This window comes from Halichoerus grypus, chromosome X (assembly GCF_964656455.1).
Source record: "Halichoerus grypus chromosome X, mHalGry1.hap1.1, whole genome shotgun sequence".
NCBI lineage: Eukaryota > Metazoa > Chordata > Mammalia > Carnivora > Phocidae > Halichoerus > Halichoerus grypus.
Window position 1 is genome coordinate 85,058,379 of NC_135727.1, and position 22,316 is coordinate 85,080,694.

At 41.8% G+C, this 22,316-nt stretch overlaps 1 protein-coding gene across 1 annotated transcript; it reads right to left on the reverse strand.

Moving 5' to 3' along the window:
- Positions 1-4,557: 4,557 nt before the first annotated feature.
- USP51 (ubiquitin specific peptidase 51) lies at positions 4,558-8,509 on the reverse strand. Its single transcript, XM_078065155.1, has 3 exons — positions 8,375-8,509; positions 7,549-7,904; positions 4,558-7,373 (listed from the first exon to the last, which is right to left on the reverse strand). Exon 3 carries the CDS (start codon positions 7,322-7,324, stop codon positions 5,216-5,218), a length of 2,109 nt encoding a protein of 702 aa, XP_077921281.1. The 5' UTR covers positions 7,325-7,373; positions 7,549-7,904; positions 8,375-8,509; the 3' UTR covers positions 4,558-5,215.
- Positions 8,510-22,316: the final 13,807 nt, after the last annotated feature.

A 22,316-nucleotide genomic window follows, 5' to 3' on the forward strand; every position in this document is an offset into this window, starting at 1 on the left:
AAGCATTGGGAATTGAGGAACACTCCTTATATCTTATAGGAATGATGGGGAAAGTTTTTTTGAAGAACCGTTGTAGAAAACCTAGGATATCTAGTTGCTGAATATTATGTCTAGAGAAAACACGGCAGTTGCTGGAATACTGGGGAAAGTGTGGGAGTAAGGCCTCTTGGCTGTCAGGAATGGGTCAGAGAAGGCTAGTGGTACAGCATCCAAAAGAAAGCAGGATTCCTTCTCTAAAAGCAGAGTGAAGGTGTGGAGGATAGATGGAGATAGAAATGTGTTGATGTGGGTGGTATATGTAAATCAGGCACTCTTACAAGTATTTTGACTTCAGAAAAAATAAGATAGGAAGTTAACTACTAAAGCTGAGTGTAGGATGGAATTCATTTTGTTTATTCATTCACGCATTCATTCAGCTAGCCTATTAAGAACCTACCATATAGTGTGATTGGCCTGAGGGGTTTATAGACACATAGTTCCAGCCCTGGCCCAGAGTAGATATAATTGTATGTTTGGAAGGAATAAAGATAAGGAACTGAAAATAGTGTAGAAACAACAGAATTGGACATTGCAAGTCAGTATCAGACCACCTAGGAAATAGATCCTAATAGGCAAGTCCCTCTGCAACAGGCAGGTGGGAAGGATCTATGGTTGAGGAGCTGGCATTGTGGGCACTCTGGAAAGACCAGGGGAAGGTCAGTGGTGAAGGTGATTAACAAAGTATTGGTCACAGTATTGAAGCTAGAAAGGAAACCTAGTGTAACTAGAGAGAGCTGATGGTTTCACAGACTGTAAAAAGGCAAGCATATGGCATTGAGTGAAGCTATATGTCTGGTAATGGAGTAGGATTTTGGCCTCATCCATTCTAGGTATCCTTAAGAAAGTCATTTAGCCTGATGTGACTATCCTAACCAGCTATTGCCATAGAGACATATTCACCTGGAGCATGGGTAATTTTGTGTTATCAGTTGATAGATTACTCTCCAAGTTCCAGGTTATCTGCATCCAGGTTTGTCAAAGGCTGTCTGCCTTCTGTGCCATTTTGGTCTATTGTGTCTTCCATAGCAACATCAGGAAAAGCAAAACAAAAAAATCTTTGAATTACCTGTACTGAATTATAATGGAATATGCACAAGCTTTGAGGACCTGGGTTTGAATACTGGCCCCACTGCTTAAAACAGTAAAGTGAACTTAAGAAAACCACTTTTCCATTCTGAGTCTCACTTTCCCAATCTGTGAAATATGTTCAGGAATGATTGTCTTTCAGGATTGCTGCGCCAATTCAGTGAGATAATAGAGGTAAAGCAGTCATCATAGTGCCTGGCCTACCTATTCATGGTACTCATGAAACATGATTGCCTTATTCTCTCTTTAATTGGGAATAGCCACATCATTGCTGTGAGTAAGGTTTGAAGCCTAGCACAGGTCAGTAGCTGAGCTAAAGACATGCAGGGACCCACTCTGGTTTCTCAATCTTCTATGACAGAGTTCATTGAAGGTCACCATTTTCTTCCTTCTTCCTTCTCTCCATTTGTGGCCCTAGGAACAGGATGCCCCCAACTAACAATATAGCATATCTAATGTGTTCAAAACACTTGGCTACAAGTGATAGGATCCCAACTCAAACTAGCTTAAGCAAAACAAAGGACTTTATTGGCTCGGATAGCTAGGAACTTTGGGACTTCAGGCACATCTGGATCCACAAGTTTCAAATGATGTTCTCCAGGCTCTTTCTCCCTATCTCTAATTCTACTTTTCTCCTCATGGTAAGAATATCAACCCCCTAAGATTCTCAGATTAATGTCATCCTAGTCTAGAGACTTCAGCATGGAGGGGGAGCAAGACACTTCTTTATCCCACTGTCTACATATATTCAGTCTAGCAATGGACTCTGACTGGGCCTGCTTGGGTCCTATAGCCATCCTCAGAATTGCTCTTGTGGGATGGGTGTGGGTGAAGGAGTGGAGGAATTGAGAACTCTTATCTGGCCTATCCTGTGGGACATGCTCACTCTGGGGAGGAGTGAGAGGAGCACTGCAAGGTGGTCAATAGCCCCAGCAGAACCACAAGGAATGGGGGAAGGGCTAGAGTGCTAAGCAGGCAACTACAGTTCCCCCACTAAATACAGTCACCAGACATCACTCCCCTGTCAGTCATGGTGTGCCATGTGATATAAAAGAGTGTGGAATAGTGAGGTACACAGTCTCCTGGGAAGGCAAACTAGTACAGTACACCATGGGGAAGTGTGGTACACAGTCATAAGATGAGAGACACTGTGGGGAGCTCAGGGACACTGGTGAGGAACAGTGTTGCTGCACACATACCAGAAAGCCCAGCCTCATCTTCAGCTTCTGCTCCCCCTCACCACCCAGTCTTTCATGACTACCAACTCTCACGCTTTGCTCTTTTCCTTGTGTTGTACCTTGTACTCTCTCCACACAACCTGGCTATTTCCTCACTGAGCACCTCCCTTCTTAAGCCATCCCCTGCAGCTGAGTAGCATTTCATACACTTCCTTTGGGGAAGATACAACCCTGATCACACTGTATTATAGCACAGGACACCTATTGAGGGCTTGATGGATAAAATAAATGAGATCATATTAATAGAGCAAATAACTGAACTCATCCTCACATTCAACAAACATTTATTAACACAGAAATGAATAAGGCTTGGCCCCGTTCTCAGAATGCTTGGTGCAGAGGGGCAGACACTCACAAAGCTCCAGTAGAATCACAGTAGAATATTACTGAGGTACAGACAAAGTACTTTGAGGCACAGTGACAGGGATATAGGCGTGAGGAAGATACAATTTTCCAATTTATACCTGCCTAGAGCATTCAGAAAAGGCTCCAGAGAAGTCATCTGTGAGTTGGGTCTTGAAGGAGGAATAGAAGCTACCAGGTAAACAGTCAAAGAAGGAGCTCTACAGGCTGGGATCAGAGATGGAGGTAAGTAAGCGGTTCAGGGAACCAGGCATGAATGATGGAATAAGGAAAAAAGAGAGGAAGTAAAGGAATGAGTAAGACTGTCAAGCACAAACCCATAGCTTTACTATATAAAGGTCTTGTTTCCCCATGGAGAGGGAAGTGGAAGAGAGGGTGGGATGTCCTCAGATATGGGTCCCTGCCACTTCCTCAATCAGGCCATGGGGCTTAAACATCAAAGCCAGAACTTAAGTTGTAATCTAATATCCCTAAGCCACTAAATTGTCAAGAACCACTTTTCAGTAGCAAAGAATTTGTATGAATAATGCAGTTCTAAATGGGAGAGAGTCCCTACTATTTTCATCTTTCTCGGATGCAATTGATTCTTCCTAAGAAACAGCTCTTTAGGAAATCAGATGGGGTGTGGAACTTGAAAAGGGAAGGTAGGCTAGAGTTCAGGTCTTGCACTGATCTCACAATTGAGTAGTAAAATGATGGTTGACTATTTTTTTTTTCAAATTCTATTTATGTATCAACATAAAACTCAAACAGAAATATTAACAAGCCTTTTTGTCTTGTTATTCCTATCTCCTTTTAGTTTTCATACCTGTATGAATTTTAATATGCTTAAATTTAAAAATAAAACTGTTTAAGTTTTTAAAATATTAATATTTTTTCTACTTGTTTTTAATTTAAATTTGATTTTTATTTAACTGTTTTTCTTTAAAAATTTTTATTTTTATCCTTCTTGTTTAAATATTCAGTTTTTATTTAAATCTCTCAAGTTGGACTTCCTTAAAGTTTTTATATATCTTAAAATTCTCTATTTTTCTCTTAACTTTTCCTTTTTAAATTTTTTTAAATTAAAAAAATTAAACAAATTGTGTCTGTCTTGAATTGTGCTAATTTTTTTTTCCTTTAAAACTTTTCTGTAAACTTAAATTTGAATTTTCATTCCATTCTGTATTTTTGGAAATTTTCTTAAACTGTTCATGAATTTTGCTAACCTCTCATTTTTCAATACATTATTTTATGGTCTAATTTAAAGAGTTATTTATATTAACATTTTATTTAAACTTTTTTTTTTTTTTAAAGATTTTATTTATTTGACAGAGAGAGACACAGCGAGAGAGGGAACACAAGCAGGGGGAGTGGGAGAGGGAGAAGCAGGCTCCCGGCCGAGCAGGGAGCCCAATGCGGGGCTCGATCCCAGGACCCTGGAATCATGACCTGAGCCGAAGGCAGACGCTTAATGACTGAGCCACCCAGGCGCCCCTTATTTAAACTTTTAAGAGCTCCCCTCCCCTTTTAAAACTTTCTTTCACTTTAACTTTTTTGTAAACTTTCATTTTTTACCTTTGTCCTTCTTTTATTCATTTTACCTTTTGTAAACTAAGAATTTCTAAAATTTATTTTAAGCCTTATTTTATTAATCATTTTGAAATTTTAAATTAAAAACTTTTAAATTTTGAAACATTCCTTTTAAAAATATTTAATTTTTTTCAACATTTAAAACATTTTTTTTAATTAAAAAAAGGTTTTTTCCTTTTTAAATGTTTTCTTTTAAGGCTTTTTAAAATCTCTTTTACTGGGCGCCTGGGTGGCTCAGATGGTTAAGCGTCTGCCTTCGGCTCAGGTCATGATCTCAGGGTCCTGGGATCGAGTCCCACATCGGGCTCCCTGCTCCTTGGGAGCCTGCTTCTCCCTCTGCTTCTCTCTCTCTGTCTCTAATGAATAAATAAATAAAATCTTTAAAAAAAAATAAAAATAAATAAATAAAATCTCTTTTACAATATTCTTTTTTCAAAATATTTGACTAATCAGCCACAGTTAGAACACTAATTGTGAAGTTTTTTGTTAATGTAGAAATACTCCCTGATTCCCCATGGTATTTTTGTAGAAACAAATGACATATAGCACTCGCAGAACATTTCCATTCCCACTCTTCCCACCTAAAGCATTCTGTTCATTTAATTATGCTTTACGTGACCATTTTCAACCTCTTCTCCCTCCTCCCATTTCTTAAGGCTAAATGGTCACTAGTTAGTATTTTTTTTCCTCTTACAGACCCACAAGCCATGTAAAATAGGTTCTTCATATCAAGGTGCTACTTGTCATATAGGTGCTGTTGTCATTGTCCATGCCAGGTAGGTTTTTGTGAAATTTCAAGAGGTGCTTGTTGTTGTTTGGCTATTATCATCGTCCATTCCAGGGAAGTTTGTGTGTCACTTCAGGATCCTTGTATATTCATTTCTTTCACTTTTTTTCTGGTAAGTGGTCTTGCAAGACTAATCTTTCTCTAGACCCTGCTTGTGATAGAACAGTAAATACCCTTCACTGTAGAGTAAGTCCTCAATGGTAGCCTTGGTGATGATGGCATCATCACAGCTAAACCATTGGTCTTTTTGTTGTCGGATAAAGCTGGTGTAGTGTCCACTTTCCAAAGTTCCATGGTGATTAATCACTGCAAACAAGGAATACTTATTCTCGTTGGATGTACAGTCTGTTGGTGGCTGGACTTCTTTCATTCTGCTCTCCTTAGTGGAGGCCAAAAATGGAGTCATGTCCAGCTCCAAGGGAAAGGAGATAAAAGTATTAATCTTTCGCCTCTGTTTACCTACATGTTCAAATCGCTTGAGATGAAAACAGGCCACAATAGGTAATTTCTTCATTGTGAGTTGTTTGGTAGATTCCTGATAGCTTTGGCAACTACTACATTTGATTTTGGAACAGCTTCCTAGGTACTCTGGCCTTGTAAACCACTGTAGGCAGTCTGTGAGTGAGGGAATTCCTGGTATGTGGTCATCCCTACTCACTGTGCTGTCAGCTCTCTCTGGACTCTGGGAACCGAATGTGGCACAAGAGCCAGGCAAGTCCAAACTGATGTCCCAGCATGGGTCTATTGTGGTAGAGACACTATGGCAAGCTTGACATGTGACATCTGACTGCAAGCCACCTGTAAAGATTTGGTCTATGATGCAGTTACAGCAGTTGGGGTTACTGGCCTCCTGCCCAACACTATCATCTTTGCTGTGTCTATGCAGCACATCTAATATTGCAATGAGGAACTCATGGGCATCCTGCTGCCGGTACCCTGCTAAGTGTTCTGCATGAATCCATATTAGATGCAATAACTTATAGGGAATGTGAGGAGTTCGGCTCCCAGAGTACATAGCATGAAAAAGAGAAGACATTTCACAGACAAGACACAAGCTGGGGCTTGTCATTATACATTTATGCTTGTCAGAGAGAAAGAAATCTTTCAGTAGAGGAATATGGGTAAGTGCCTGGACAATACAATTCATAAAGCATGTGTTCCCAAGATTGATAAGCCCTCTCAGGCCTATGGTATAGACTGACTTTTTTCTCCTCTTTTTCTTGGGTTTCACCAATTTTGGCTCCTGTTCCTTTGACTCACAGGTTGAATGCTTCTCTTCAACACCTGATGCCATACACTGCTGTTGAGAAATATCTTTTGAGGTGGAAGTTAGTAATTTCAAATTTTTCTCTTTTGTTTCTTTGGCAATTCGTTCCATGTCTTTGTCATATACATAATCCTTACACATAAAGCAATATATAACCCCATGATAGAGGTCTACAGCTAAATTGTGATGTTTTGTTTCTGCATGTTTGTGAATATGTTTCTCAGTAAAGCAGCCAAAAAAGACACAGGAGAGACAAGAGTGGAGTCTGTTCATATGGGTACTACATACATGACAGATGCACGACTTTGCCTTATGTTTCCTAGTTTCTGGGGTCCCACTCCATATGAAACGCTGGTAAATCAACCTCAGGCTCTTCCGCCAGTTCTTAGCCACTTTAAAGCTCTCCACATGAGAGCAGCCTGTAGGACCCTGATCAAACTCCACCTCCAGCAACCAGTCCCCTAAACCACCTCGATCCCCAGAGCCACCTAGGTCACTAAAACAGCTTTGCAGCATCTGGGGCCTAGACCCCGGCCTGGATCTACGCCGCGGTCGGCGCCAGGGCTGTGGTCGGGTCAGAGGCGGAGGGGAAGGATGGGATGGAGGCTGGGGTGGGGCCAAGAGGCCAGGCGGGCCTCGGGAGCGGGCCCGGGGCTGGGGCCGAGGGCGGGGCTTGCGGCGCGCGCAAAGAGGCGAGGAGCTGCTGTAACAGCGAGGGGGGGTTGAAGGGAGCACCTTCTTATCGTCGCCGCTGTCACTCCACGTCAAGTTCTCAGGAGCAGGCTTACGCTCTTGTAAAGGCTCCAGCTTCATCTCCTCAGCTCCCTGGCCTGAACACGCCTTTGCCGCCCCCACCGCCTCCTTCTCCATTTTCCCCGCCTTTTCAGCCGCCTCCTCGGGAGAGGCTCCTCCCCCACCTCCCGAGCTCCAGCGGACCAAAGAGCCGGAGGGCGAGTCCCGAACTTGGGCCATCAGCTCACCGCCCGGCCTGAGAAGAAGGGCGTCTGGAATGGAGCTGCGACTGTAGATGGAATGAGACAGGGATTTCTGTGAATGATCTGGCCAGCGTCATGGCCGCGGTGCGCCATTAGCGCCCCCGGGACCCCTCCCACCTTGAGCTCAGCCAGAGGCCGCTGCGGGCTCCACCCCCTCCACTCTGGAGCTCCCGGAGCTGCTGTGGAGATCAAGGCGGTTACCTGGTTTAAAGGCGATCCGATCGTGCCCGGAGCGGGGCTGGGGTGGGGGAATAGGAGGCAGACGGAGGAAAACGTGGGGTGTGTGTGTGTGTGTGTGTGTGTGTGTGTGTGTGTGTGGTACGGCCTGAGGAAACGTGGGGTGTGTGTGTGTGTGTGTGTGTGTGTGTGTGTGGTACGGCCTGAGGAAACGTGGGGTGTGTGTGTGTGTGTGTGTGTGTGTGTGTGTGTGTGTGGTACGGCCTGAGCTTCAGGGTGAAGATAGAATCTTCTTTAAAAAAGGCGCCACCCTCTGCCTTTCCTGCGCCCTGCGCAGCCTCGCTTTAGTACAGCTTCCTCTGACGTTCTTTCCTTATATTCTAAAAACAAACAAACAAACAAAAAAAACACACAAAACAAAACAAAACAAAACCCCAAAACAAACAAGCAAAAATAACTGGGGCCAACATTTTACCTTAAAAATGGCTAAAAGGGGACCACCTATGGAAAATGGGCTCAGGGAAAGATAGTGTCCTCCTGCTCCCACCTTACCTATGCTGCTGGGGCTGGGTGTGTTCCACCCTTGTCCCTACCTCCAAGCGCACTTTTGGTCAGCCAAGCTCTTGCGCCCTCTCACGCTTTTTTCGCGCTTGTGTTCCTTCTCACACTTCGTTTCTTGCTTCAGTATTTCCTTCATTCCCTATTTCTCAGAGAGTTCGGACTCCTTCTCATGCCCTCCACGCGTTCACCGCCCCTGTCTTCAGTGTGCGACCCCCAAAGTCCCTGCCCTTTCCCGCCTCCGTCCCCGCAACGCCCCCGGCCCCGCTGTTTGTTTAAAGGTCTGGGTTACCTTGGGCCACAGGCGCGTGATACAGAACGTCAGCAGCTGCTGCTGTACAGGCGCTCCTCAGCCAACGTTCTTTCCTGACCTCTCCTCAGGGCTGGTCACAAGGGGGCCGCCCCCTGGCCCCTCCCCTCTCGACGTGTGGCCCCCAGCCCCGGATTCTTCTCTCCTGCAGTCATGAATGTCACCGCTGTCCTGCTTGGTCAGACCTCTTCCTGAAACAGAGTCTACTGGAGGTAACCACAGCGACAGATTCTAGAGAAAGCCCCTGAAATGGAGGTTCTGGTCTCACCTGGCTCCAGGCCAGCACTCCGCAGGGGGGGGATAAAAGATTCATTAGAGTGGGGGTTGGGTGGCTGCAAGGATGGCAACGCTCTGGCACAAATCCCTCGGACCCATCAAAATCTGATCTCTGGGAGTTAAATGGAGAGAGGAATATTATTCTGGAGTGTGGTGAGAGGAAGCATTAGTAAGGGCTTCAGACTCAGATAGGAGAGCCCAGGCACTCACTAGCTGTGTGAGCTCAGATCAAACACCTAACCTCCCTGAGCCTTAGCTGTGTCGTCTGTTAAACAAAAGTAGGGATAATAATCCTAACCTGTTATGAACACTAAATCATAGCATATGTAAAGGATCTTTGTGGCACCTGTTTCACATCTGTTTCTCAGTTCGCATCTTAAAATCTGCCTGTAGCACAATGCCTGGTACTTACAGTAGAGAAAAAGAGAACACTTCTGGCTTTCCAAATTCTCTCAAAGTTATTGCTCAGTTCACCAGATTATCCCTCCTAAACAGTTCATGTATGGGAACACCCACTCAACAAGTGTACATGGATCCCATAACTGTCTTACTGTGCTAGATTGTGCTGTGAGAAATACAGAATAAAATGATTTGTGTCCTCCAGGAATTCATAGCCCAGGAGATTTTTCCTTCTCTTTAACAGACACAGCATCCAAGGCCACAAGCCCTGTGAAAGCTGCTATCTCTAGGGCTTCTTGCCCTTCCTGTCCAATCCCAATCCTACTTATCAGTGAAGATGTTTAATGTTACATTTAATCTCTCTGGAACAGTCAGGCACCTCCTTTCTAAACCTCAGGATTAAGATTCAGTTCTCTCAGGCTCAGGGGTGGTATCATAGGTTCCTTCCCAAAATGAATGTCAGCGATTTTAGGACATCAAAGAGATTCAATAATCTATATGAATTTTCAGAGTGAGCACAGATTATCATGATCTTGGAGAGAAAAACCACCATAACTGTCCTGTAGCCCAGAGTGACTATAGGTTGAGACAATGAAATGAGAGTCTTCAGATGAATGTTTGCAGGAACATTTGCCTGGGAGACAAGACAGCAATGCTCTTATACTTTCCCACCATTATTAGTTGTGTTTGTAAATTTAAGCAAGCTACATATCATTTTTACAATTCAGTTTCCCTAAGTAAGAAAAGGGTTGGTTTGACCTGTTAGCAGTTCTTACCATGAACTTAGCAGAAATCCTAATGAGGTTTCCAGTTCACAGATACTTGACCCCCAAGTCAGCTAATGACCATGTGGCTGACTGGAAAGGCCACTGCTACTCTCATGGCTTTAACTGCCATAACTTCACACCAGAGAGGGAAGGCTTACTGTTTTCAGGGTAGAATTTTCAGTTTCTCTGGATGTGACTAAGCTTTCATTAGAGGAGCCTCAGGAGTTGGGATGACCTATTTAAACCAATGTGCCTTTTGGCAGATTAGTTTGTCTTCCTCTGGAGTTTCCAAAGGACTTTTAGTTAAGTAATAATAACAGCAAGGATAGGAGGGTTTTCCAACACCATGGAACTTGGCTTTGTGTAATATTAGAGATTTTAACTTGGGATTTAGACAGATTGCTCCAGAGTATGGAAGAGCACACATACAAGGAGACAGTAGTTGAAAGAAGCAGAAATGTAGTCACCATTGAATACCCAGGAGGATTTTGAGGGAAGGCAGGGTCAGAGAGAGGAAATGGCATGCCCTCTTGCTGGTAAGTGGTTGAGTGGCACAGGGGAAGATGAAGGCCTCTGGTGGCTTGAGAGGAAGTCCCTCCTATCTCCCTCACTTCCCTCCATCTGAATTACCTTTTGTTTTGTGTGTCCTCCTTTGGCAGAAATCTGGAGTGGGATAAGGAGAGAGCTTAGTGGCCCTGTAAGTCCCAGCAGTGCCATCCTTACCTGAAAAACAGCCAGTCAATGCCTCCACAAACTAGCCTGTTCTACCCAGACCAAACCTTGTGATTCTAATCCACTTCCTGACAATATAGCCCTGAGGGATACAACAGGGAGAGGGGGCAGGTCATCAGGATTCCCTGAAGTAACCCCAGAGGTTCTGCCCCAATTCCATCCCCAGAGTTGACTTTGGTCTGGACCCATCTCCAAGGATCTGGTCACCCTCCTGATTTCCCCCTGTTTTATACCTAGCTCAAGTGTTCCCTCCTCCAGGAGGCCTTCTCTGATCCCCCGGATCTGGAGGGTGTCCCTCAGAATACAGCAGCCCTATACAGACAGGACCCTGCTGGACCCAACCTCTTATGTATGTATGTATGTATGTATGTATGTATGTATGTATGTATTGAGAGAGAGCATGAGAGAGCATGGAGGGAAGGGGGGAGGTGCAGAGGGAGAGAGAATCTTAAGTGGGCTCCACACTGGGCTTGGAGCCCAAAGTGGGGCTCAGAGCCCAATGTTAGGCTGGATCTCATGACCCTGAGATCATGACCTGAGCTGAAATCAAGAGTTGGATGCTAAACCAACTGAGCCACCCAGATGCCCCTGGACCCAGCCTCTCTCTCTTTTTTTTTTTTTTTTAATTTTATTTATTTGACAGAGAGAGCACAAGCAGGGGGAGTGGCAGGCAGTGGGAGGGGGAGAAGCGGGCTCCCCACTGATCAGGGAGCCCAATGTGGGGCTCGATCCCAGGACCCTGAGATCATGACCTGAGCCAAAGGCAGATGCTTAATGACTGAGCCACCCAGGCACCCTCTCTCTCTCTCTTTTTTTAAAGATTTAATTTATTTATTAGAGAGAGAATGAGAGAGAGCATGAGATGGGGGAGGGTCAGAGGGAGAAGCAGACTCCCCAATGTGGGCTCAATCCTGGGACTCTGGGATCATGACCTAAGCTGAAGGCAGACACTTAACCGACTGAGCCACCCAGGTGCCCGGACCCAGCCTCTCTTAAGGAGGGTCTTTTTGGGTCCTTCAGTTTGGACCCTGCTCCCCTCACCCTCTCCTAACCCTGCCCCTTTGTTATAAAGAGACCACCTAAAAAGAAAGAAGGTGTCCTGTGAAAGTGTAGTTGGAAAACATGTTCAAATCTCAATCATGTAGAAGTACCTGGAGGGAAACCTCTTTGGAACTATTGACTAATTTATGAAGGAAATTTTTTTCTCTAGGTAAAGGCATTTGCTCAGCCATGGCTAAAAAAAGACTTGCTTATTTCTGGGTTAGCCGACGTAGATGGAAATGCTGCTAGCTGTGTAACTGCGGTGAGGCCCAATAGTTTCTTTTCTGACAATTAACCACCTAATGCTGGTGCTGAATGTTGATGCTGCTGGTATAGGGACCAGACTTTGAGAACCACTGTTGTGGGTTAATGTATAAAGAACAACAGGTCAAGGCCATCTGGCCTTAGTAGAAGAAACATAACTATCATAATTTCAAAATAGTGATGAGCATAAAGGATACTTTGAGAAATGTGAAACAAATGTAATGTGATATGAAAATCTTTATTGTTGACATTGTACTAATCATATTATTGTGGTTTCTTGCCTAGGTTAATAATTGAAGGACATGTTCAAATTAAGTTAAAGGTAAGTGAAGATAAAGGCATAGGTCTTTTCCCTGTTCATATGCACAGACCTCTCTGAATTCCATATCCTGACTGCTCTTGCTTCATAATGCCCTGAGTATTTTGTTTGTTTAGTGGGCAAATTTGTTACAAACCAGTTATTAAGTGCATATTATGTGCTCTTCTCTCTACACCCATTAGAATGTATCCTATCACTTGTGGTACAAAGTAGATATTGTTATCCATACCTTACAGATAAGAAAACTGAGGGATCATTTCACATTGACCCAAGATCACACAGATGAGAATGGGGACTGCTAGCCCTGGAGCCTCCAGAAATTTTGACACAGGGCTATATTCTCTCTCTGTATCATTTATTTGCTTCAGCTCTTTGTTTTTTTTTTTGTTGTTGTTGTTTGTTTGTTTTTGTTTAGTTTTTATTTGAATTCCAGTTAGTTAACATACAGTATAATACTGGTTTTAGGTGTACAATTTAGTGATTTAACACTTAACATAAAACTACCAGTGCTCATCACAAGTGCACTCCTTAATCCCCATGACCCATTTAACCCATCCACCACACACCTCCCCTCTAATAACCATCGGTTAAGAGTCTGTTTCTTGGTTTGCCTCCTCTTTTTCACCCTATGATCATTCGTTTTGTTTCTTAAATTCTACATATGAGTGAAATCATATGTTATTTGCTCTTTGGATGATAGAATATAATTGGAGCATGTGGCTCAGTTCACTATCTTTCCACACAATTCTTAGTAAATTACTGAGTATCTGTGTGAGGCAGTAAAGAAACCTCATTCACTAAAGAAGCCAACAGACTGCATGTTCCAATAGGGGAGTGACAAAGATGCTAGAGCTATACCTGGAGAGCCCCTCAGGTCTGACTATGAAAAGACTCTTAAACAGGGGTTTGCCTGGGGGCTCAGCAGAAGGGCATGAATGTGGAGTTGATATTCAGACAATACACGGATTAGATGTCATGCAAAAATCCTGCTAAATGGGCATCCTATTGCAGTGTTATCTAAGAAACATTCATGGAGCTTATTGACTACAGATTTGACCTGTCTTCTGATAGCCAGTGCAGTTGTGCTTTCTGTTTTCTATGAAGTACTCAGTGCTTTAGAACAAGTCACTACTTCCCCATTATCCTTAAATTACATTATTGGTACTAGTACTGAATACATTAGCTTTTATGTTGATTCTTTTTTCTTTTAACTTCTTAGTTCTTTTTGAAGTGGTCAATGGGTACAGTATTTTGATATCTAAAATGCTAAGATTTTTAAATTAAAAAATCAAAAACATACAGAATCAAGAGACCACCAATTTTTAATAATATTCCAACTTTGATGTTAAATAGAAGAGTTGTGAGTCTTCTGAATCTCTGGGATAATAAAAGAGATATAAAAATGAACTGCTAAAAAAATGAACTGCTACCTGGCCCATCTCATAGAATTATAAAAAATGATAAAGTAGTCTATGTCATCTCTGAACAGTATAAGAACCTGTAAAACATAAAACTATGTATCTGACATTAAAATCCACCAATTACATAATTTTAGGAAGGAGTGATTTATTTAATTGATATTTTGAATAGATAATATGCACAAGGAAGAAAATTCAAAAAGTACAAAACTGTATATAATGAATGTTTCCCTCCTTCTCCTGACCTCAGCCTTAACCTTCATCCTGCCAGAGGCAACCACTATTCCTAGATTCATGTGTATCCTTAGAGAAATATTCTGTGGAAATACAAACCTAAATGGGTATGGTCTAGTTCATTTTTAACACAAATGGCAGCAATAATATAAATATTGTACTTCTCAGTGTTCCTTAAACTAACAATATATCCTAGAAAGCATTCCAAACCAGAGCAAAGTGAATTACAAACTTGCAGTTGTATAGGATGTATAAGTCTTGAGACCTAATGTACATGAAGAATATAGTTAATAATACCATATGAAATACTAAAATATTGCTAACAGTAGATTTAAGTGTTCCCATCACACACAAAAAATGGTAACAATGTGAAGGAATAATGTGTTAATAAGTTTGATTGTAATAATCACCTCAATATGAATATGTATATCAAACAATCATATCCTTCATATTAAATATATACAATATTTAACAATGTATTTTACTATTGCAGAATGAAAATTAGAGTTGTTACTGTTTATTTATTTTTATTTTTTTTTAGAAAGGGATGGGTAGGGGCAGAGGGAGAGGGACAGAGAGAATATTAAGCTGCTCCACACCCAGCATGGAGTCCAATGCAGGGCTCAATCCCACCACCCTGAAATCATGATCTGACTGAAATTAAGAGTTGGACGCCTAACCAACTGACCAACACAGGCACCCCGAAAATTAGAGTTTTAAAAATAAGAACATCAAGAGAAGACTTATTGGGCTCCTGGGTGGATCAGCCAGTTAAGCTTCCACTCCTGATTTTGGCTAAGGTCATGATCTCACGGTCATGTGATCAAACCCCATTGGGGTCTCTGCACTCTGCTGGGAGTCTGCTTGAAATTCTTTACCTCCCCCTCTCTTTCTGTCCCTCCCCCCACTTGCAAGCCCTTGCTATTAATTAATTAATTAATTAATCAAATCATTAAAAAAAGAGAGATGACTTATATTCCCATGGCTGCATAAAGTTTCTGACCTTGATAATTTTAACCAGTTCCTTTATGTTACATTTATTGGTTATTTCCTTCTTTCTATCACTGCAATCATGCTGCGGAGAATACACTTGTACAGCATCATTTCACACATTTATGTGTCTACCAGTGGGGCAAACGCCTGGAAATTTATTCAGTAGCCATTCCCTAAGTGTTTCCTGAGTGCCAGGCTAGGGACTCAACGCTCAGGATTACAACATGCTTAAGTTGCACTCTCAAGTCACATCGCACAAGGTGATGCAAAACGCATGATCATTATTATGAACCCCAAATTATGGTCGTCAATATCAACAGTCAGGGGACAAAAGAGCCACAGCAAAAAGGGAAGGCTGTAATCCATGTGATGCCCATTTGACTCTAAAAGCACTACACCTTCAGCCCCAATTGTGGGGGCCACCATAAGAGTTCTAGCCTTTCTCCCCCAAACTTTTTTTTGCATAGTGTTTTCATATATATATATATATATATATATATATATATACATATAATATATATTATATTTTAATTATCTTATGTTAATCACCATACATTATATTAGTTTTTGATGTAGTGTTCCATGATTCATTGTTTCCATATAACACCCAGTGCTCCATGCAGTACGTGCCCTCTTAAATACCCATCACCAGGCTAACCCGTCCCCCCACCCCGCTCCCCTCTAGAACCCTCAGTTTGTTTCTCAGAGTCCATAGTCTCTCATGGTTCATCTCCCCATCTGATTTCTCCCCCTTCATTATTCCCTTCTTGCTATCTACTTCTTTTTCTTTTTTTTTCTTTAACATATAATGTATTATTTGTTTCAGAGGTACAGGCTGTGATTCAACAGTCTTACACAATTCACAGCACTCACCATAGCACATACCCTCCCCAAAGTCTATCACCCAGCCACCCCATCCCTCCCACCCCCGACCACTACAGCAACCCTCAGTTCGTTTCCTGAGATTAAGAATTCCCCATATCAGTGAGGTCATGTGATACATGTCTTTCTCTGATTGACTTATTTCACTCAGCATAACACCCTCCAGTTCCATCCACGTCGATGCAAATGGCAAGATTTCATTCCTTTTGATGGCTGCATAATATTCCATTCTATATATATACCACATCTTCTTTATCCATTCATCTGTCGATGGACATCTTGGCTCTTTCCATAGTTTGGCTATTGTGGACATTGCTGCTATAAACATCGGGGTGCACATACCCCTTTGGATCCCTACATTTGTATCTTTGGGGTAAATACCCAGTAGTGCAATTGCTGGGTCATAGGGTAGCTCTATTTTCAACTTTTTGAGGAACCTCCATACTGTTTTCCAGAGTGGCTGCACCAGCTTGTATTCCCACCAACAGTGTAGGAGGGTTCCCCTTTCTCCGCGTCCCCACCAACATCTGTCGTTTCCTGACTTGTTAATTTTAGCCATTCTGACTGGTGTGAGGTGGTATCTTATTGAGGTTTTGATTTGGATTTCCCTGATGCTGAGCAATGTTGAGCACTTTTTCATGCGTCTGTTGGCCATTTGGATGCCTTTTTTGCAGAAATGTCCGTTCATGTCTTCTGCCCATTTCTTGATTGGATCATTTGTTCTTTGGGTGTTGAGTTTAATAAGTTCTTTATAGATTTTGGATACTAGCCCTTTATCTGACATGTCATTTGCAAATACCTTCTCCCAATCTGTTGGTTGTCTTTTGGTTTTGTTGACTGTTTCTTTTGCTGTACAAAAGCTTTTTATCTTGATGAAGTCCCAATAGTTCATTTTTGCCCTTCCTTCCCTTGCTATTGGCAATGTTTCTAGGCAGAAGATGGCTGTGGCTGAGGTCGAAGAGGTGGCTACCTGTGTTCTCCTTTAGGACTTTGATGGACTCCTCTCTCACATTTAGGTCTTTCAACCATTTTGAGTCTATTTTTGTGTGTGGTGTAAGGAAATGGTCCAGCTTCATTCTTCTGCATGTAGCTGTCCAATTTTCCCAACACCATTTGTTGAAGAGACTGTCTTTTTTCCATTGGACATTCTTTCCTGCTTTGTCAAAGATTAGTTGACCATAGAGTTGAGGGTCCATTTCTGGGCTCTCTATTCTGTTCCATTGATCTATGTGTCTGTTTTGTGCAAGTACCATACTGTCTTGGTGATGACAGCTTTGTAATAGAGCTTGAAGTCCAGAACTGTGATTACACCAGCTTTGCTTTTTGTTTTCAACATTCCTCTGGCTGTTGAGGGTCTTTTCTGGTTCCATACAAATTTTAGGATTATTTGTTCCATTTCTTTGAAAAAAGTTGATGGTATTTTGATAGGGATTGCATTGAATGTGTAGATTGCTCTAGGTAGCATTGACATCTTCACAATATTTCTTCTTCCAATCCATGAGCATGGAACGTTTTTCCATTTCTTTGTGTCTTCCTCAATTTCTTTCATGAATATTTTATAGTTTTCTGGGTACAGATGCTTTGCCTCTTTGGTTAGATTTATTCCTAGGTATCTTATGGTTTTGGCTGCAATTGTAAATGGGATTGACTCCTTAATTTCTCTTTCTTCTGTCTTGTTGGTGGTGTATAAGAATACCAGGGATTTCTGCGCATTGATTTTATATCCTGCCACTTTACTGAATTCCTGTATGAGTTCTAGCAGTTTTGGGGTGTAGTCTTTTGGGTTTTCCACATAAAGTATCATATCATCTGTAAAGAGTGAGAGTTTGACTTCTTCTTTGCCGATTTGGATGCCTTTTATTTCTTTTAGTTGTCTGATTGCTGTGGCTGGGACTTCTAATACTATGTTGAATAGCAGTGGTGATAGTGGACATCCCTGCCGTGTTCCTGACCTTAGGGGGAAAGCTCTGTTTTTCCCCACTGAGAATGATATTCGCTGTGGGTTTTTCATAGATGGCTTTTATGATATTGAGGTATGTACCCTCTATCCCTATACTCTGAAGAGTTTTGATCAAGAAAGGATGCTGTACTTTGTCAAATGCTTTTTCTGCATCTCTTGAGAGGATCATATGGTTCTTGTTCTTTCTTTTATTAATGTATTGTATCACATGGATTGATTTGTGGATGTTGAACCAACCTTGCAGCCCAGGGATAAATCCCACTTGGTCGTGGTGAATAATCCTTTTAATATACTGTTGGATCCTATTGGCTAGTATTTTGGTGAGAATTTTTCATCCATGTTCATCAAAGATATTGGTCTGTAATTCACCTTTTTGATGGGTTCTTTGTCGGGTTTTGGGATCAAGGTAATGGTAGCCTCAAAAAATGAGTGTGGAAGTTTTCCTTCCATTTCTATTTTTTCGAACAGTTTCAGAAGAATAGGTATTAATGCTTCTTTAAAAGTTTGGTAGAATTCCCCTGGGAAGCCATCTGGCCCTGGGCTTTGGTTTGTTGGGAGATTTTTTGATGACTGCTTCAATTTCCTTAGTGGTTATAGGTCTGTTCTGTTTTCTATTTCTTCCTGGTTCACTTTTTGTAGTTTATACATCTCTAGGAATGCATCCATTCCTTCCAGATTCTCTAATTTGCTGGCATATAATTGCTCATAATATGTTCTTATAATTGTTTGTATTTCTTTGGTGTTGGTTGTGATCTCTCCTCTTTTGTTCATGATTTTATTTATTTGGGTCATTTCTCTTTTCCTTTTGATAAGTCTGGCCAGGGGTTTATCAATCTTGTTAATTCTTTCAAAGAACAAGCTCCTAGTTTCGTTGATCTGTTCTACTGTTCTTTTGGTTTCTGTTTCATTGATATCTGCTCTGATCTTTTTAATTTCTCTTCTCCTGCTGGGTTTAGGCTTTATTTGCTGTTCTTTCTCCAGCTTCTTTAGGTGTAGGGTTAGGTTGTGTATTTGAGACCTTTCTTGTTTCTTGAGAAAGGCTTGTATTGCTATATACTTTCCTCTTAGGAGTGCCTTTGCTGCATCCCAAAGATTGTGAACAGTTGTGTTTTCATTTTCATTAGTTTCCATGAATTTTTTTAATTCTTCTTTAATTTCCTGGTTGACCCATTCATTCTTTAGTAGGATGCTCTTTAGCCTCCATGTATTTGAGTTCTTTCTGACTTTCCTCTTGTGATCGAGTTCTAGTTTCAAAGCATTGTGGTTGAAAATATGTAGGGAATGATCCCAATCTTTTGGTACTGGTTGAGACCTGATTTGTGACCTAGGATGTGATCCATTCTGGAGAACGTTCCATGGGCACTAAGTAAGAATGTGTATTCTGTTGCTTTGGGATGGAATGTTCTGAATACATCTGTGAAGTCCATCTGGTCCAGTGTGTCATTTAAAGCCTTTATTTCCTTGTTGTTCTTTTGCTTAGATGGTCTATCCATTTCAGTGAGCGGGGCATTAAAGTGCCCCACTATTATTGTATTGTTGTTGATGTGTTTCTTCGCTTTTGTTATTAATTGGATTATATAATTGGCTGCTCCCATGTTAGGGGCATAGATAATTACAATTGTTAGATCTTCTTGTTGGATAGACCCTTTAAGTATGATATAGTGTCCTTCCTCATCTCTTATTACAGTCTTTGGTTTAAAATCTAATTTGTCTGATATAAGGATTGCGACCCCAGCTTTCTTTTGGTGTCCATTAGCATGGTAAATGGTTTTCCACCCCCTCACTTTCAATCTGGAGGTGTCTTTGGGTCTAAAATGAGTCTCTTGCAGACAGCCTATTGATGGGTCTTGTTTTTTTATCCAATCCAATAGCCTGTGTCTTTTGAGTGGGGAATTTAGCCCATTTACATTCAGGGCAACTATTGAAAGATATGAATTTAGTGCCATTGTATTCCCTGTAAGGTGACTGTTACTGTATATTGTCTCTGTTCCTTTCTGGTCTATATTACTTTTAGGCTCTCTCTTTGCTTAGAGGACCCCTTTCAATATTTCTTGTAGGGCTAGTTTCATGTTTGCAAATTCCTTTAGTTTTTGTTTGTCGTGGAAGCTTTTTATCTCTCCTTCTATTTTCAATGACAGCCTAGCTGGATATAGTATTCTTGGCTGCATATTTTCCTCATTTATTGCTCTGAATATATCCTGCCAGTCCTTTCTGGCCTGCCAGGTCTCTGTGGATAGGTCTATTGCCAGTCTAATATTTCTACCATTGTAGGTTACAGATCTCTTCTCCTGAGCTGCTTTCAGGATTTTCTCTTTGTCTCTGAGACTCGTACTTAGGTATTGACTATTTTTATTGATTTTGAGGGGGGGTTCTCTGTGCCTCCTGGATTTTGATGCCTGTTTCCTTCCCCAAATTAGGGAAGTACTCTGCTATAATTTGCTCCAATATACCTTCTGCCCCCCTCTCTCTTTCTTCTTCTTCTGGCATCCCAATTATTCTAATATTGTTTCGTCTTATGGTATCACTTATCTCTCGAATGCTGCCCTCGTGATCCAGTAGTTGTTTATCTCTCTTTTTCTCACCTTCTTTATTTTCCATCATTTGGTCTTCTGTATCACTAATTCTCTCTTCTGCTTCATTTATCCTAGCAGTTAGAGCCTCCATTTTTTATTGCACCTCATTAATAGCCTTTTTGATTTCGACTTGGTTAGATTTTAGTTCTTTTATTTCTCCAGAAAGGGTTTCTCTAATATCTTCCATGCTTTTGTCAAGCCCAGCTCGTATCTTTAAAATCATCATTCTGAACTCTAGTTCTGACATTTTACTAATGTCCATATTGATTAGGTCCCTGGCAGTCGGTACTGCCTCTTGTTCTTTTTTTTTGAGGTGATTTTTTTCCATCTTGTCATTTTGACCAGAGGAGAACAGATGAATGAGAGAACAAAATGCTAACAGGGTAACAACAACCCCAGAAAAATATACACTAAACAAATCAGAAGAGACCTGAAACTGGGCAAAAAGAAAGAGAAAGAAAGAAAAAAGAAAAAAAAAGAAAACGAAAAAGATAAAAACAAACAAAAAACTGAATATGATCAGATATGATCAGGCTGGTGTATAGATCAGTGCCACACACTAGATTTTGGGCATATTTTGGTCCATTAGAAGAAAGTGTCTCCCAAAATTTTGAAGAAAGAAACACTTATATATGTACAAAATGAAGAGATGGAATATGACTGTAAAGATGAAAATTATAAAAGATTTTATAAAAGGAATTGATGATAAGTTGGTTGAAAAAAGAAAGAAGAGGATTTAAAAAAAAAAAAGGGAGACAATGTGATCAGGCAGGAGACTAGAACAAGGCCATACACTAGAGATTTAGGGTATATTTTGGTCTGTTAGAAGAAACTGTATCCCAAAATTTTAAAGAGAGAACAACTTATATATATATGCCACAAATAAGGGTAACTACTATGAAGGGATAGAATATGACTCTAAAAATGAAAAATAAAACAGTTTTTTTTTAAAAAGGGATTGATAAGATGTTTGAGAAAGGGAAAAAGAAAAATTTAAAAAAAAACATAAAAAAGAAAAAGAAAGTTAAAAAAAATTAACTTTGAAAGACTAAAGAATCATGGGGAAAAAGCCATGAATTCTATGTGCAGTATTCCCCTCATGCTGGAGTTCTGCTGTTCTCATTGATGGGTAAACTTGGTCTTGGCTGGCTGTTCTTGTTGATCTTCTGGGGGAGGGGTCTGTTGCGGTGGTTCTCAAATGTCTTTGATGGAGGCCGAATTGCCCTGCCTTGGCCGGTCTAAGTAATCTGCTCGGGTTTGCTCTCGGTAGCTTTTGTTCCCTGCAAGCTTTCCGTACAGCTTTGGAGGACAAGAGTGAAAATGGCAGCCTCCCAATCTCTGCCCTGGAGATGCCGAGAACTCGGGGCCCCACTCCTCAGTGAGCCCCCAGAGAAAAACAGTCAATCACTCCCATCTCCCTGGTCTCCGGCTGCACTCCATGCTCACCTGGTTTGTGACCGAACGTTTCTATCTCTGGCACCCGACCCTGTTTGGAGTCTCCAAACCCAGCAGATCCCAGTGGTGCACTTCCATGCCACTCATCCCAGGGGGAGGAAGGGGAGTCTCCCCAGATCTGCCGCTTGTTGGTTCCCTGCTGGAAGAGCAGTGGCCCGACTGTGCGGCGGATCACGGTTTATGGCAACCACAAGCTGAGAGCCCACTTCTCAGCACCGTCTCTGCAGCCAACTTCCCCACTCTGATACCTGGGAGCTCTGCTGCACTCAGGCACCCCTGGACTTTCTGTGACCCTGAGGGTCCTGAGACCACACTGTCCCAGAGAGAGTTCTACACCCCCACCCTTGGCTACTGGAGCGACGTCCCTCAGCAGAGCCGACTTCTAAATGTTCCAATTTTGTGCTCTGCTGCTCTATCACTTGCCAGTAGCGGCTGATGGAGGTCCCATCCCCCACCATCTATCTTCCCAAATATCGCCTCGGATTCAGTTCTCCGCACGTCCTACCTTCCAGAAAGTGGTCGCTTTTCTGTTCAGAGAGTTGCTGGTATTCATTTCTTTGCTCCTGTTGAGTTCGTAGGTGTTCAGAATGGTTTGATCTCTATCTAGCCGA

What these genes read in the sequence shown, in the direction of transcription:
- USP51 (XM_078065155.1), bottom strand. Translation starts at nt 7,324, where the DNA reads ATGGCCCAAGTTCGGGACTCGCCCTCCGGCTCTTTGGTCCGCTGGAGC.